This window comes from Phoxinus phoxinus, assembly GCF_949152265.1.
Source record: "Phoxinus phoxinus genome assembly, chromosome: 10".
Taxonomy (NCBI): domain Eukaryota; kingdom Metazoa; phylum Chordata; class Actinopteri; order Cypriniformes; family Leuciscidae; genus Phoxinus; species Phoxinus phoxinus.
Genome location: NC_136885.1, coordinates 35,823,719 through 35,841,910, shown reverse-complemented (window position 1 = coordinate 35,841,910; position 18,192 = coordinate 35,823,719). Strand labels below are relative to the sequence as shown.

At 40.9% G+C, this 18,192-nt stretch overlaps 2 protein-coding genes and 1 long non-coding RNA gene across 3 annotated transcripts in view; 1 reads left to right on the top strand and 2 right to left on the bottom strand.

Moving 5' to 3' along the window:
* csmd3a (CUB and Sushi multiple domains 3a) overlaps positions 1 to 5,503 on the bottom strand; it is a 382,979-nt gene extending 377,476 nt beyond the window's left edge. Inside the window, exon 1 of the mRNA XM_079626776.1 lies at positions 5,393 to 5,503. Within this exon, the coding sequence (XP_079482902.1) occupies positions 5,393 to 5,459 (67 nt within the window). The 5' untranslated portion in view covers positions 5,460 to 5,503. The remainder of the gene's footprint in view (positions 1 to 5,392) is intronic.
* Positions 5,504 to 7,488: 1,985 nt separating this feature from the next.
* LOC307005023 (uncharacterized protein) lies at positions 7,489 to 18,077 on the bottom strand. Its single transcript, XM_079624743.1, has 7 exons — positions 17,429 to 18,077; positions 17,264 to 17,305; positions 17,067 to 17,174; positions 15,526 to 15,639; positions 8,998 to 11,411; positions 8,728 to 8,961; positions 7,489 to 8,607 (listed from the first exon to the last, which is right to left on the bottom strand). Exons 1-5 carry the CDS (start codon positions 18,036 to 18,038, stop codon positions 11,197 to 11,199), a joined length of 1,089 nt encoding a protein of 362 aa, XP_079480869.1. The 5' UTR covers positions 18,039 to 18,077; the 3' UTR covers positions 7,489 to 8,607; positions 8,728 to 8,961; positions 8,998 to 11,196.
* On the top strand, positions 11,428 to 14,415 carry LOC307005024. Its single transcript, XR_013799198.1, has 3 exons — positions 11,428 to 11,729; positions 12,521 to 13,876; positions 14,003 to 14,415. It is a non-coding gene; the product is annotated as an uncharacterized lncRNA (long non-coding RNA).
* Positions 18,078 to 18,192: the final 115 nt, after the last annotated feature.

The following is an 18,192-nucleotide window of genomic DNA, read 5'->3' as shown; positions in this document are numbered from 1 at the left end:
GACCGCTCAACAGAAAAGGGAAGATTACGAGACTTGATGTTGAACAATTTAAAACTATAGTTCAGACCATTTTGACTTGTGCTCTTGTTGTTATTGTTCATAGTGACCATGACTGGCGAGCTTCAAAAAGAACAAAAAAGCAACATATCCTACATGATTTGTGCACTACGCCAAGTCATACATTAAAATGCAAAAAAATTGGTGAAATTTGCATTAAAAAACGGCAGCTGTGGTTGCCAGAATTTTACAGTAAAAATACAGTAGCAAAATTTTTGTGAGGTAAATACTAATATACAGTATAGGACACACTGTACACAGGGTCACTAACAAACATGTCACTAAAATAATGCAATAAACACTGATTTACCAACATAACACATAACATTAAACCCTAATGTACATAACTGATCATGAGACAAAACCATAAGTGTCACGCATGGATTCTGGGAACTTCAATTTACATTTTTTCACTGAGAATTAAAAGCTTCTTTATTTTAACAGTATTTGCTTTTATTGAAAAGTCCTGTTAGTTTATCACCGTATATATAGAAAGAGAACTTACTGTTAACCAACTAACAGGTTTTTACTGTAGAATTTATAGTTCTTTTTAAAGAGCAATAAAGCTGTTAGTGAATGTAAAATGTCTGCAAAGTTTTAAAGATCAAAGTACACGACAAATAAAGTTATCGTCTGCTAAAAGAAAGAATTGATTCTGAAACGAGTTGTCAGTAAATTCAGTCTCACTTCCTGTTACAAACTTACGTTAGCGTTAACAGATTTGCATAATGCCAGCCTGTGGTTTTGCAAATTCCTTTACTGTTCGTATCACTGTGTATTAAAGGGATAGTTCACTTTGAAATTAAATGTTGGTGTGTTTTATCTTACCTGAAGTGCATCCAAGATGTCGGTGTCTTTGTCTCCGCAGGAGTTTCAATTTTGATATTTTTAGGTCAAACCGTTCTTGTCTGTCAGTCAATGCAGGTCTATAGGCACTGTCTCCAAAAGCATGCAGAGAAAAGTCCAAATTACACAATTCCCCATCGTAAGTGCACATTGATGGCCTAAGACACGAAACAAGCGGTTTGTGTAGTGCTGTGTTGAAAAAATCGATTCACCAATTCTGAATCGATTTTCATATTAATTTCTAAAGATCGATCCGTAACTCAGAGGATCGATTTAATAACAGGCCTATATTTTCCCCATAAACACACTGAGACATGGCGACCGGCAGCGCTGCGGCCTCTCTGAATCCACCATAGACAGTATATAAGACTTGTTGACCAGAAATGAGGAAAGAGCCGTTCACATAGTGCGTTTTTTGCGCGTGCAAATTCGTTTTCCAGCCGCGCGGCCCGCGCCTCTGTTCATGGTTGCATAGCAACGACAGACGCAACGGGAAAGCACGCGCTTGTGGAAAGGAGAAAGCGGTGCAAACTGCGCTCTCCATGATGACGAGGAAGTATCATCAAAAAAATTATTGATTTCTAGCCCTTGCATTAGCTTTACTACTAGATATATTCATTGAGATGAGAAATAAAAAGCCGCCCTGTACAGCTATGATCAGCTGTTCGGCCGAGCTTTCCATGTTGTTACGGAAAGGCCGCTGGTTTTTGTCACATCATGACCTGTTGAGATGCATTGAAGTGCTTCTCACTGAATTTGCACGCGTATAAAACGCGATATGTGAACGGCCCCTAAAGTGGTATCGTGTGCGGTTGTATCTAGTTTAAAAGGCCTTTTAAATATGAACGCAGTTTTGGATTAAATAAAAGGACAGTCAAGTCAAATAAAACACGTTTTATCTCCTGTTTAGTTGGTAACACTACATTAAAATACCATTCATTAATATTACTTAATGCCTTATCTAACATCAACACATTGAGTGAACAATATATTTATACAACATTAATGTTTGTTTGTGAATGTTATTTAATACAAACACTTGATTGTTCATGAACAGTTAAAACTTTTGAAAATTTTATATTTTAAGAATATAAGATCGGATCGGATCGAATCGAATCGAATAATGATAATCGATTCAAGATCTTGAGAATCGGAATCGAATCGATTCTTGAAATTTGAATCGATACCCAGCACTAGGTTTGTGTGATAAAACCAACAGTATTTATATTGTTTTTACCTCTTTTACACAACCACGTCCATCTGATCTGTTTACACCGGATTTCTTCCCCGGAAACTAATCTAACCGCCTTCGATTGGACGTTGCATTTTTAAACTCAGCAGAAACGCGTGTGATTGGCTGTACGGCTCAACGTATGCCTTTGATTGGCCTGAACAATGAAGCGAGTCGTGTGTCAAGATAGAAGGCTTACAAATTGGGAATAAGTGAAAACTCAACACTCCCGGATGAGTTCGCGCGAGCTTAGGCCATCAATGTGCACTTACGATGGGGAATTGTGTAATGTGGACTTTTCTCTGCATGCTTTTGGAGACAGTGCCTATAGACCTGCATTATATGACTGACAGACAAGAACGGTTTGACCTAAAAATATCAAAATTGAAACTAATGCGGAGACAAAGACACCGACATCTTGGATGCACTTCAGGTAAAATAAAACATACCAACATTTAATTTCAAAGTGAACTATCCCTTTAAGTGCCGAGGTAGAGTCTGAATTCAGATAAGATAATGTGAGGCTGACCAATCACAACAGACTGGGCCATCTGGCCAATCAGAGCAGAGCAGCTCTCAGGAAGGCGGGGCTTAGAGAGACTGAATCTTCAAACTAATGTTTCAGTGAGTGATTGAGTGATGTGCAATGTATACTATGAGCAAACATGATGCATGTAAACGTATTGTAGGAGACTCTAAAACTATAATATGAGCACTTTAAAATCATATATTTTCACAGTGTAGCTTTGAGACATAAACAAAACACAATTTGCTATTCAGAGAAAATCTTCTCATGCTCTTCAGCTCTCAGATTTCTTTCTCCATTCTGCAAATGTTCAAACCGCTGTTGGTTCGGCGTTAAGCGTGTCAAACCATGACGTGAGACCTTTCTGAAACTCAAACCAACGTGAATGAGATTTGTGAGGCTTATCGTGGAGCAGAAAGTGGGTTTTGTTTTACTTGTAGGTGTTCTGGACATTATGAACAAGATCTGCCTAAAGATTATTAAAAAAAATAAACAGCTAGCGGGTTTGTAACAGCATGAGGATGAGTAAATATTAAATATTAAATAATGAATGAACTACTCCTAAAGCCAAACACTAGAGATCAAGGTCATCCTCCAACCGAGCAAATTTCAGCATGTAGAGACTCAAACTGTTAAAATTACCAGACCACGACCGATCGAGTGGGACCCGGATCAATAATATCAAATGAGATGAAAAGTTATTTCATTGGCCTCCCAATTCAACACACAGCCCAATTTTCTAAGCGCCTCTTATTAAAAATGCATCAAGAGAGCCTTGAAGGCAGCGCTGTTGTTTGGCCAAGGACATTATATGAGGAATAACTTCAAAGCCACGACTGCAACTCCCGCGGCCTTGTGTCGAAACACTGTTGATAGAAGAAAGCCACTCAATATTTGCATTCATGAAAAGAGCTCCATTATTTACCAATGTGACATTATGATGAATCGAGCAGATCTTAGAGCCGAATAATCACGCTTTCTGTCCGACGGCGTTTCAATCCCGGCCCTGAATGACATGTACCTACAACACACACTTTACCTCTGCTGTTGCTGTTTAGCACTCGAGCATGCACAAGAAAGCATGAATACGAGGAGGTTAATGTCGTGCTTCTTTCTATCATTTCCATTAGACGGAGTCACTAATGCATGTGAGGGAATGCTGGAGTTTAAAGGTGTTTGTAGGAAGTAGAGATGGTTTTAAACAGCAGTGTGCGTGGGGGATCTTTACTCATCATCCAGTCGGCTTCGAGTCACGTCAAACTCCTGTTAATTAAAGGAGGATCTCATACTGTGCAATCTAAACACACAGATCCATCAAATACACACACACACCACAGTCACTGCTTTTACCCTTCGAGTCGATGTGACAGATGAGCTATTTCTGAGTCTCTCTGTCTGCCAGTCATAAATCTAATGCATAAACAACATATGAACAGCATCAATCACGCCGGCTGTCCTGTTCTACAAGACCCGTGCAACCCGTGCTTTTCATTACAGCGAAGCCCTGCAGAAATCCTGGACTGGGCACTTCATTAAAGAGATTAATAAGACCAGTTCTTTTGTACAGTACGAGAAGAGAAATGGTCTCAGAGAAGAGGAGTTGTCAGAGTAACTGGGAGATAAAAATAAACGCCTCGTCAAATGGAGCATTTGAAGGTGCAACTGTTAACAGATGTTATAAAACAATGAAAGAAACATGAAATCATAAAGCAAAAATCTGATGAATCCATCCACCTCAAGATTGCATATTTACCCAACTCTCACTAAAAATCCTCCATTACTGCAACAAATATTAAAATCCTCCATGTTACTGCAACAAATATTATATATATATATATATGATGAGACAATGTTACAAGTATTACAATGCTGGCATCCTGGTATATATTTTACAGGTCCTTATATGTCATATGTCATTAGTTTATTTGAGCTATTAAAATGTGTTACTGTAGAATTTACTGATAATAATAATAAATAAGGCCATATGCAACATAAAATGCTATAACAATATAGATAACAAAATTAGGAAGACATTTTTTGTTTTAAAATCAATTCTACAAATGTGATGATTCACATAGGGAATTGTGGGAATGATCACTTACAATTTTTTTTTTTTTGTTACATTGTTACTGTACATCTATACATTCGCATTGTTGAATACAATAAACATTTTCCTTAGGGAAACTTAAAATACTTTAAAATGCCATGTTTTTATCTTTAAATGTAGTGTATGTTATGTTCACACAATAGATATATTAGTCACTTCAAAATACAAAGAAATGCTACATAATGCATTGAGAGAGAGAGAGAGAGAGAGAGAGAGAGAGAGAGAGAGAGAGAGAGAGAGAGAGAATTTAAGCATTTTGATAGATAGATAGATAGATAGATAGATAGATAGATAGATAGATAGATAGATAGATAGATAGATAGATAGATAGATAGATAGATAGATAGACTTTTGTTCACTTCCATACAGTATCTTGATGAGGAATGAGCACACAGTTGAGAACCGGGACAGAACGAGCACAGATTCGCACAGAACGCGCTGTATATCAGAGTCCGCTGGTAACGCACGCACGCGACTCGAGCACGCATAGAAAAGACTCAGTTAGTTAGCAAGGCTTATGAATGCAGGTGTGCTCAGCATTGCACAGATATATAACTGAGGCTCTGCAAACTATGTTTTTGCGTTTTTCCATCTGATCCACAGACACCTGCAGCCCAGCACTTACCCTGAACACACGACAGTATACAGCACAGCACTATATTCCCAATGATAAATCCAGGTTTAATCGTCATCGTGGTGGCGCGAGCGCATCTGATAAATCCTCTATTCGAAAGCACTAAAAATCCTCGGCATCCATCATTATCATCTGCTCTCATAGTGTCAGGTGTCCGGCAGAAACGGGTATTCCTCGCGCTGGAGAGAGAGAGGGAGAGAGACTGATCTGGAGTCAGTCAGCGCTGGATGTATGAGGAGACCAACAGCAGCAGAACCTTGACGAGGACTCAACCATCTCGCCAACAGGGGCACAAAGTATTCTCTGTACTCCTCATACGAGTCTCCTCACTTACACAGCAGCGCATGCCGCTTTCAACGCATAATGAACATGCATTCGCATGCACGCTGCATTTCACAACGAGTCGCCGCACGCGCGCGCGTTCCTGTTTTAAATGTTGCATCAACCAAAAGCAACGGTTAAAAAAAGTGAATGCATGCAATCGGCGGCATCGGTGCATCGTCATTGATCACATGCAGTGTATATGCTTTTATAATGAAGCGGATCGCCAAATGCACGCTTTAAATGTTTCTGTTTTTAAATGTTATTATTGCATGCATTCAGAGCATTACCATCGAACGTCACACATTCAATGCAGATTGTAACGTTTTAAATGGCATTTAGAAATAGTTGCCAATACTATTAAAATTGTTAAAATGAACATGCATTAACTAATAAAGAGAAATAGCACTGACACTGTATATTACGTGCATAAAATTGCATTTTGAAATAGTTGTTTTTGCACTCATTATTTAAAATGTTTGCACAACGCTAAAGCAACGCCAGTAACACTTTATTTGAGTGTCCTTGTTAAACATGTTACATCATGTAGCCTACTAGTGATTACTATAAATTGTGCATAATTACATGCAACTATACCCTAAACATAATCTTAACCCTAATAAGTTCAGTTGATTATTATTACCCAGTACTTAAATATAGAATTACACAGTAAAACGGACATCTTTGAATAAAGTGTAACCGCAATGCCTAATAAATGCACATATGCATGCATTCAAGAAGTGCTTTGTCATTAAACACTGCATGGAATGCACAACACACGATGTATTTTGCATAAAGTTGCGTTTTTATGCATTAACGCATTTGCACTGCATCTACTGACACCGATGCATCAGTTTATGTTTTGCATTATCATAATCAGTCCATTCCAGCACTTCATTAAAAGTGGGAGAGTGTCCAATTTATCTATGTTTAGCCCCCCTAAGGTACATTTAATCAACGGTGGGATTTTAGAGGGAGTCTTCCGCCATCTGTAGGTTAGGACCACTTCTGTTCCACACACACACACACACACACACACAGAGAGAGAGAGAGAGAGAGAGAGAGAGGGGGAGAGAGAGAGAGAGAGAGAGAGAGAGAGAGAGAGAGAGAGAGAGAGAGAGAGAGAGAGAGAGAGAGAACTTCTCTCTCACCCTCTCTAAACTAATACTCAACACACACACACACACACACACACCTTCTCTCTTACCCTCTCTCTAATAAAACTGATACTCACACACACACACACACACACACACACACACACACACACACACACACACACACACACACACACACACACACAGCCAACTTCTCACCCTCACTCTAATAAAACTAATACTCAACACACACACACACACACAGCCAACTTCTCTCTTACCCTCTCTCTAATAAAACTAATACTCAGCACACACACACACACACACACACACACACACAGCCAACTTCTCACCCTCACTCTAATAAAACTAATACTCAACACACACACACACACAACTTCTCTCTTACCCTCTCTCTAATAAAACTGATACTCAACACACACACACACACACACACACAGAGAGAGAGAGAGAGAGAGAGAGAGAGAGAGAACTTCTCTCTCACCCTCTCTAAACTAATGCTCAACACACACACACACACACACACACACACACACACACACACACACACACACACACACACACACACAGCCAACTTCTTACCCTCACTCTAATAAAACTAATACTCAGCACACACACACACACACACACACACACACACATTCTTGCGCAGACCCTCTCATGGGGCCCACCAGTTTTTTTATGCGTTGTGGGATCCACCCTTTCCAGTGGTCCTACACTGCTGTAAAAAACAACATTAGATCTAAAAAAAAATCTCAATCATTAATATCACTTCAATTTGACAAATTTCTAAAGTTTTGTCAAAAAAGGTATTTGGCCCCTTGTGGGGACCATTTCTAGGATTGCCGACTTGTGGGGTCCGCCCACATACACACATACATACCAAGTTTTTATATGTTAATGGGGCCCAAGGTCACTATCTGCAGCTGCTGACACCAGCCTTTATTATTAGTCCCAGTTTCCATATTTTGGACTAAAATAGTTATTTTTGTAATGAGTAATTATGTATATATGTGAAACTTTCCATCTGCCTTTACAGATTACAAGACATACGGTTTCAAAGACAGTTTTATGACAAAACTGAAATTACCAATTTTATTGTAATGACACAGTTTATGCCACACAGTTGTCAGTCAATACACTTTTTATGAAATGATTAAAACAAATTATTAATGTAATGTCTAGAGGTCTGTACAATCTGCACTCAATGTTTTAACAACATCAGCCTGAACTTATGTAAACCCAACAGTTTCTCTTATATAGGCATTGAAATTATGTTTCATTGCACTGCATCCATAATGTCATGTTCACAAGTTGTTCTTTCCAGTGAAGCCTCAAATTTTGAAATCATGATACAGAGATATTTAAAGAAATGAAAAATCCTTTGACATATTTAACATATGCCCCACACACTTTCAGTGTTCAGGTAAATTAAAATAAATAAGAATATCAACATCCACACATCCAACATCCATCCATATATCAAACATCTGGTCAACATCCATCCATCCATCCATATATCCAACATCCATCCATCCAACATCTGGTCAACATGCATCCATATATCCAACATCTGTTCAACATCCATCCATCCATATATCCAACATCTGTTCAAGATCCATCCATCCATCCATATATCCAACATCTGTTCAACATCCATCCATATATCCAACATCTGTTCAAGATCCATCATATATCCAACATCTGTTCAACATCCATCCATCCATATATCCAACATCTGTTCAACATCCATCATATATCCAACATCTGTTCAACATCCATCCATATATCCAACATCTGTTCAAGATCCATCATATATCCAACATCTGTTCAACATCCATCCATCCATATATCCAACATCTGTTCAACATCCATCATATATCCAACATCTGTTCAACATCCATCCATCCATATATCCAACATCTGTTCAAGATCCATCCATCCATCCATATATCCAACATCTGTTCAACATCCATCCATCCATATATCCAACATCTGTTCAAGATCCATCATATATCCAACATCTGTTCAACATCCATCCATCCATATATCCAACATCTGTTCAACATCCATCATATATCCAACATCTGTTCAACATCCATCCATCCATATATCCAACATCTGTTCAAGATCCATCCATCCATCCATATATCCAACATCTGGTCAACATCCATCCATCATCTACCCTACATCCATCCAACATCTACCCTACATTCATCCAACATCCATCCAACGTCTACCCTACGTCCATCCAACGTCTACCCTACGTCCATCCAACGTCTACCCTACGTCCATCCAACGTCTACCCTACGTCCATCCAACGTCTACCCTACGTCCATCCAACGTCCATCCAACGTCCATCCAACGTCCATCCAACGTCCACCCTACGTCCATCCAACGTCTACCCTACGTCCATCCAACGTCTACCCTACGTCCATCCAACGTCTACCCTACGTCCATCCAACGTCTACCCTACGTCCATCCAACGTCTACCCTACGTCCATCCAACGTCTACCCTACGTCCATCCAACGTCTACCCTACGTCCATCCAACGTCTACCCTACGTCCATCCAACGTCTACCCTACGTCCATCCAACGTCTACCCTACGTCCATCCAACGTCTACCCTACGTCCATCCAACGTCTACCCTACGTCCATCCAACGTCCACCCTACGTCCATCCAACGTCCACCCTACGTCCATCCAACGTCCACCCTACGTCCATCCAACGTCCACCCTACGTCCATCCAACGTCTACCCTACGTCCATCCAACGTCCACCCTACGTCCATCCAACGTCTACCCTACGTCCATCCAACGTCTACCCTACGTCCATCCAACGTCTACCCTACGTCCATCCAACGTCTACCCTACGTCCATCCAACGTCCGTCCATCCAACGTCTACCCTACGTCCATCCAACGTCTACCCTACGTCCATCCAACGTCCATCCAACGTCTACCCTACGTCCATCCAACGTCCATCCAACGTCTACCCTACGTCCATCCAACGTCTACCCTACGTCCATCCAACGTCTACCCTACGTCCATCCAACATCTACCCTACGTCCATCCAACATCTACCCTACGTCCATCCAACATCTACCCTACGTCCATCCAACATCCACCCTACGTCCATCCAACGTCCATCCTACGTCCATCCAACGTCCATCCAACATCTACCCTACGTCCATCCAACATCTACCCTACGTCCATCCAACATCTACCCTACGTCCATCCAACATCTACCCTACGTCCATCCAACATCTACCCTACGTCCATCCAACATCTACCCTACGTCCATCCAACATCTACCCTACGTCCATCCAACATCTACCCTACGTCCATCCAACATCTACCCTACGTCCATCCAACATCTACCCTACGTCCATCCAACATCTACCCTACGTCCATCCAACATCCATCCAACGTCCATCCAACATCCATCCAACATCTACCCTACGTCCATCCAACATCTACCCTACGTCCATCCAACATCTACCCTACGTCCATCCAACATCTACCCTACGTCCATCCAACATCTACCCTACATCCATCCAACATCCATCCAACATCTACCCTACGTCCATCCAACATCTACCCTACATCCATCCATCTACCCTACGTCCATCCAACATCTACCCTACATCCATCCATCCAACATCTACCCTACATCCATCCAACATCCATCCATCCAACATCTACCCTACATCCATCCAACATCTACCCTACATCCATCCAACATCTACCCTACATCCATCCAACATCTACCCTACATCCATCCAACATCCATCTACCCTACATCCATCCAACATCCATCCATCCAACATCTACCCTACATCCATCCAACATCCATCCATCCAACATCTACCCTACATCCATCCAACATCCATCCATCCAACATATACCCTACATCCATCCAACATCTAACCTACATCCATCCAACATCCATCCATCAAACATCCATCCATCTCTCGAACATCCATCCAACATCCATCCATCCATCGATCAAACATCTATTCAATATCCATCCAACATCCATCCATCAAACATCTACCCTACATCCATCAAACATCCATCCATCTCTCGAACATCCATCCAACATCCATCCATCCATCGATCAAACATCTATTCAATATCCATCCAACATCCATCCTACATCCATCAAATTAAAAATAAAATTAAATAAGTACTGTGAAATGTGTATATTTGTAGGCCACTGGACAGCCATAAAACCTGAGCAAACCCTTACAACAACAACAACAACAACGTTACAACAGAACACAACCAAAGACAAAACATTTTAAGATCCTACCTCTAATGTTTTGGTTTTACCTCAGATCCATTAGGTGCTTTCACACTATACTTTTCTTCTCAGGGCTGTAATGCGATTTTTAACATAATATTTAACTGCTTTCCAGTCTCTGTTTCTGAGAGCTTGAGGTTCTGCAGAAATACAGCGCTGACACTCTTCTTTACCAGGAACTTGATTCATTACAATAAATCTCCTCAAATGTGTGTCCACTGCAGCACACTCGTCTGGGGTCCAGCTTCTTTTGACGGCCGTTTGTTTTCCTATGTAGGCAAAAACACAAAATATTGTAGGTTTTCTTTTATAAAGAAATTGTAATCTTACTTAACCCTGTAAGACCCACTGTTTCAGAATTACAACAATTGTGGTTATTCCCCAAAACCCCTTTTGTCTTTTTTTTCTTGTTTGTTTGTTTATACAACCACATCAATATGATCTGTGGGTCTTACATTTTATTCCAACCATGTAATTGGATCCAGGATTTGTATACAAAGCCCACCCTTAAGTCAAGAAGTGACATATCCTACAACTTTCTGATCAACCAACATCCCTTTGATTTACTGGACTGGATTCATCTTCAAGTAAGTAAAATGCTTGGAATATGTTTTTCTGTGTTTCTTACAGTGTCTAGAACAAGGACATATACAGTAAATGTTGAAAATATGCCCTAAATTTTGTTTAGAGCTTGTTTTATAAATGTTGCAATATTACAATGTTGGATGAGAGTGGCAGTCATAATTGCCCTGTATTTAAGAGGAACATATTGAGGGGAACTTAAATGAAAATGTTCACAACAAATTATACATGATTTAAACATTATACCCTTTAGCTTTATATCGGATTACATATTCTATACTGTATTAGAGTTGAAAGATATATTGCCATATCTAAACATTATAATTTGCTATCAAATTCTGCAGGACTTACTAACAAAGAAATTCTGTTTGTGCAAATCTTCCCTTTCTTAGTCTACTGATAAACAAAATGTTCTTATCAATTTATAGTCAAAGTGCTTATTATCATTAGGCCTATAACCTTTATTTAACCAGGTCTGTCCCATTGAGATCCAAGATCTCTTTTGCAAGAGACACCTGGCCAATCCTCCAAGTTGTGCGGGATGCTCCTGGTGCTTTGTTCTGGCACAGGTGTAAATGTTCCTCACTGTTAGATTTTGTTGTAAACTGGACGCTGAATGCATTCCTGTAAGGATTACAATCACAGTCTACTATAGGTGAGCCATTAGGTATAGTGTGACCGGTGAGATGTGTGAATAGGCTGCTTCAGTCAAAAGTGTGAACACGTCATAATGAGGCATGTGTGCTATTTGTATACACAATGTACATTTGTTTCAATTTTATCTTTTTCATTTCAGAATGCCACCAGCAAGGAGAAATCCTCGGTACAATGTGCACAATGTAATTGCCATCATCCAAAAAGGAGAAAGTGATGTGGACATAGATTTTGACGACACTGATGCAAGTGATGAAGAATCAGATATTGATGTCTCTGTGGTCAAAGAAAACCAAGAACCTACCGATTGTCCAGCTAATGTGAATATTGAGCCCGGGCAATCAAAGAAATACATCATGCCACATGACAGACGTCACTGATTTTTCTGGTCAAGCTCTCACAGATGATGTCACCTCCCTCCACACATCACTGCAATATTCCAAAAGTTTGTGTCAGAAGATTTGGTTCAAGCTCTGGCAACAAATACGAATGAGTACAGCATTCAAAATGACAAAAGATTAGTCAACACTAATACAAAAGAAATACAGGCAGCATTGGGCATGTACCTGAGGATGGAACATTACATTTTGTAAACAATTTAACCGTGCCAGAGACTGAAAAGAGGGACAAACTCTGGAAACTCAGACCACGGCTTGATTCACTCAGAGAAAACTGCCTGCAGGTGGTACCAGAAGAGCACATTCCATGGACAAGATGATGATACCCTTCAACGGGAAGTTCAGCTGCATCAAGAAGTATATGCAAGGTAATCTACGCTCATGGGGCTTTAAAGTATGAGTGAAAGCTGGAATCTTTAGCATGATGCTTGACTTTGATGTTTACCAAGGGAGCAACAATGAAGTACGAGTCAAATCTGAACTTGGATTGTCAGGTGTTGTTGTAATAAAGCTTGCCTCCACATTTCCAAAGGGTCAACACAACAAGATCTAGGCAGACAACTACTTCACCTTCGTTCCACTGGTAGTGAAGCTCCTTGAGCAAGGAATCCATTATGTGGGAACAGCCAGGCAAGTGCATCTACCCAACTGTAATCTTTACATGTGAAGAGCTTGAAGAAGAAGGGCAGAGAAGGCTTTGACCACAGAGTGGAGGGGAAATAACATCTGTGCTGTCAAATGGTACGACAACAGGGCGGTGACACTTGTGTCATCCTTCGCTGGACCAGAACCTGTTCAGGAGATTCAACACTGGGACAAAGCCGCCAAAACGTACATTGACGTTAGAAAGCCTTCCATTGTGGGCATCTACAATAAATACATGGGAGGTGTGGATTTGTTGGACTAATTTACAGCAAAACACAAGTACGCACTGAAATCCTGGCGGTGGTACATGTACATCTTCTGGCACACAATCACCCTTGCTGTGGTCAACGCCTGGCTCCTCTACAAGCAGCACAGCCTATACTCTCAGGATGCCAAAGAAGGAGATACTGAACATGAGAAAGTTCCAAGCACAGTTGGCTTCCTCTCTCATTACGGTAATGATCTATTTGTGCTATTTACCTTGTTTGTGATAAATCACACTGGTATTTGAGATGTACATAAATTGATACATTTGTTCTTTATATTCTAATCTGGTGGACACAACACTGAAAACACCAAAGAGAGGACGGCCATCTTCAATCAACAAGAGCCCAGAGACAGGAGCCCTCCGAATAGTGGAAAGAGACCACACATGGATGATGGAAGTCCAAAGGCTCCCTCTTCTAAAAAGTCACGCAAACCACCGCCCATGGATGTGCGCATGGACCAAACTGGACATTTCCCCCTGAAGACAAAGAGAGGGCACTGCAGACATTGCAGTAAAGGGTACACCAATACCCAATGCAGCAAGTGTGATGTCCGCCTCTGTTTTTCAGAGGACAGGAACCGTTTCTGGGATTACCACTATAAGTAAAGGTGGACTTCACACGGAGCACACAGATTTCAGTGGAGAGTGAGAGAACACTGCAGACATTGCACTGTTAACAATGTAAATAAATAAAGTTCTTATTTGTTGGAATAAACAACTCTTCATAATAACATGACTGAGATTATTATTCATTTTATACACTGGTTTGGTAAAAACAAAAACACTGCACATTAATTCTTAATTATGCAGCTTAATGGGCACCTCTTCGGACCTGACGTGCTGCCCAGCTACGCAAACGCAGCTACGTGGATGTACTCTCTTGTGATTGGCCAGAGTGATCACGAGTCTCCGGATGTTTGGGTCTCGTTGCTGAAAGAGAGCATGAAGCGGTGGGAAAACCCCAGCCCCCCTGTGCTGCCAGCTTCTCCAAGCCCCGTGCTCCCTCTTTTGCCAAAACCCCCATGAGAACGACCGACAACTGGCTGAAGGAAGAGCTGCAACGGGTGAACGAAAGGCAGAAAGCAACGGAGGAGTGCCTGCTCAGACGCATTCCGTTTAGTTTTGCTTTTTAACTTTATTTATAGTTAACTGTTTTGATTGCATTCTTTTTTCTTTGTGTGTTGTATTTATTAAACTGAGTGGTTTGCAGTGGCTCATTGTACTTCTGACGGCATTACATTATAATTCTGGAAAAGAAACTGCAACAGGATGCTTTTACCCTACACTCGAGTATAAACACTCTCTCTCTCACTTAAAGCAATTTTATTCTTTCTTGCATTTCACAAAATAATAATAATAAAAACAATAATAATAATAATATTTTCTATTTACAAGGCACTTTTAAAAGGTTATTTAATAAAGTCAGCTGCATGTGGAGGCTTAATGAGACTTGGATGAAGGAACACTAGCAGTTAGGAGGTATTTAAGGTGATTATAGGTTGTTCGAGTTTTTCAACTGGTCACTGTACACCTCCGTTGTTGGAGGAAATGCAAGCATTTTTCCTGAGTAACTCCATAAAGTGTTAAAGATTTTTTTTTTAAATACAACTTATTGATATAAAGGTGATAATGCCAGTCTTTCCCCAACCCTACAACAATGCAGGCTCACAAGGTCTGTTCCTGCAACAGCTTCTTTCAAGCCAGTCAGGCTTGTGGCACCGGACAGTAAGGAGGGACAGACATATTTCAAGTGTTGAGTCAAGGAAGCAAAGTAAAAGCCCTTAAAAATAAATGAGCAGCTCTGGCCGAAAAGAGAGTGCAAGCCCCAAAGCTTACCTCTCTTTTTTGCAGACACACTCCGGTTTTGGACTTGTGATGTGGAGGGACATTCTTGCAGGGATGACATGCTGACCTCATCTTCTGACCCCTCTTCTCTTGGCATACTGACATCTGGACAAAGAAATTACTTTATTGTAGTATACACTACATGAAATATGTAATAGCCGTCAGTACAGTGGTTGTGTTATTTTATAAAATAATTTAGTATATTCAATTTAGTTTATTTATATAGCGCCGATTCACAACAGATGTCGTCTCAAGGCACTTAACAAGAAGTCGGTATATGGGATGTGTCTCTTAAAGAGAGACACAGTTTATTTCATCCCGTCTCCTATCGTCCTAAATTCTTTTCAAGTGACTAGAGACGTGAAAATATTAGTTGTCATGTTAGCCCAGGTATGGGCAACTCCAGTCCTCAAGGGCCACTATTCTGCAGGTCTGAGATGTTTCCCTGCTTCAACACACCTGATTCAAATTAAATAGATCAAACAGCTTGTTGCCAAGCTCTGCACAATGAATCAGGTGTGTTGCAGCAGGGAAACATCTAAGACCTAAAGGATAGTGGCACTCAAGCAGTATATTTCCTCATATAGTGTACGGACGACAGACCGTCCCACGCAGTCCACTAGTGCTGAAGTAGCTGTGCGCCGAAAAGATTGTATGTTGGACAATATAAGATGAACTGATTTCATCAGACAGAAAGCGACTGTTGTTACTGACATTACAAGTAGCATTAACGTTTAGGTTAGTGTGCCCTTACCTACTGTTTATAGGTTGACTTCACGCAGGGATTGCACGGCTACTCAAACATTTTTCCTCTTCAACTGTGTACGAGTACACAGTTACAGCGAGACGAGTACACAGTTACAGCGAGTTGAGTATGAGTACACAGACGAGGAGGAAACATGTCAAGACGACAAGGCTGTACGAGTTTATTTGATGTCATCTAACCCGATGGCATATGCGTTTGAGCCAGTGATGAGGAGGAGGGTTGAGAGGCCCGTTTTTGCGGAAGTTGAGGGAGCTGCAGCGGCTCCGGACGGAGATGACAGTGAGGAAAGGGTCGGCAACCCTTTGCAGTGCAAGTGCGGTCACTGCTCAGCAATGCGGACAACCGTGGAGTCTGTTTGCGGCTATGAAGCAGACTTGAATAATGTGCTCAGGGAATTGTCCTGCATCACTTTATCGCGCACATTCCAGATGTTCTGTAGTGACAGGGACGTGTTGGAGTAGCTGTGCAATCCCTGTATGAAGTCTGTGCCTAGAGATTAGAGCAACCTATAAGCAATAGGTGGGTTCACGCTAACCTCAAAGTTAATGGTACTTGTAATTTCAGGCAGTACTGACGCAGTGTTCAGTTTTAAAACTGGGGTTGTGTTTGACTGATTGTGCAGCCTCTGCATCAGACAGGTCTCCTGACAGAGTTGCAGGAGAAAGAGGTGGGTGGGACAAAGGAGGGAGGTGGAGTTGTTGATGTTAACATTTTTGCCACGTGCTGTGTGAAATGCACGAAAGGTAAGAATTGCGTTCAAGCTCACCGGTTGCAGACACTCCCTGGTTTTGACTTTGTGATGTGGAGGTACATTCTTCCGTGGATGACATGCTGACCTCATCGTCTGTCCCATCATCTCCTAGCATACTGATATCTGGAGAGGGAAATAACTTAAGAATACAATACACAAAATATCTAAAATGGATCATTTAGAATCAATTTAGGAACATGGTATACACATACCTTCAATGTCCTCTGCTAAAGGTCCCTCCATGTCAATGGTCTCTAAAATGATAATTGATAAAAAATTTAGTTTGGAAAGCTGAAACTATGGGCAATCTGCAAGAGTATACAACAGTAGTATCATCTCTCAAATGATTGTGTCTTCAAGAATATAAAGTTAATTACCATTCACATCGACTTGTATTTCATCGAGGCTCTTTCCTTTGTAATCTCCTAGGCGTCCTTGTTCCATTGCCAGGAGGACTTTACTTACTTTGGCTAATTGGAGGGTGCTTTCTGGAAGCCTGTAGTGTTTCCTGTGAACAGCGATATTATGACCAAGGAAGTCTGCCAACTGGTCAAGCTCAGTGGTTTTGAGGTTCAATACAGTAGACAGGGTAGCAATATGTTTCCTCAGTTGAATTGATGTTAGCGCTTGAGGATTTTTTATGTCAGCACATTCACTGACAAATTGCCTCATGCAGTCACAAGCCCTGAGGTAATGGGCAGATTTTGGCAATGCAAACAGATATTCATTGTCCTTCAGCACCCCACATTCTTCTCTGCTCTCAGTAAGAGCATCAAGTGATTGTCTCATTAATGGGGTTAGAAGAACAGGAACCTTCCTTCCTCTTTTTCCAACAATTGCTATTCGCACAAAATGCCTGCAGAGCTTCTGCTCAAGCGCTGTGAGGGCCAAATTTACATCTCCTTGTTCCTCTGATGTGTCCTTCGATAAGTATGCAGACAGGCGCATTCGGGACACTTCACCTGCTCTCCGCCGATTAAAAAGCATAACTTGAGTCAGCGTTACTTTTGCAAGTTCCTTCCAATTTGTGGATGAATGATGTTCTTTTAAATCTTTGAGATGTTGCTGCTGTTTTTCTTCTAGATAGCAATGTAGCCTTTGGATATCTTGTGTAAGAGGTAAAAGTTGCGGTGCATTCCAT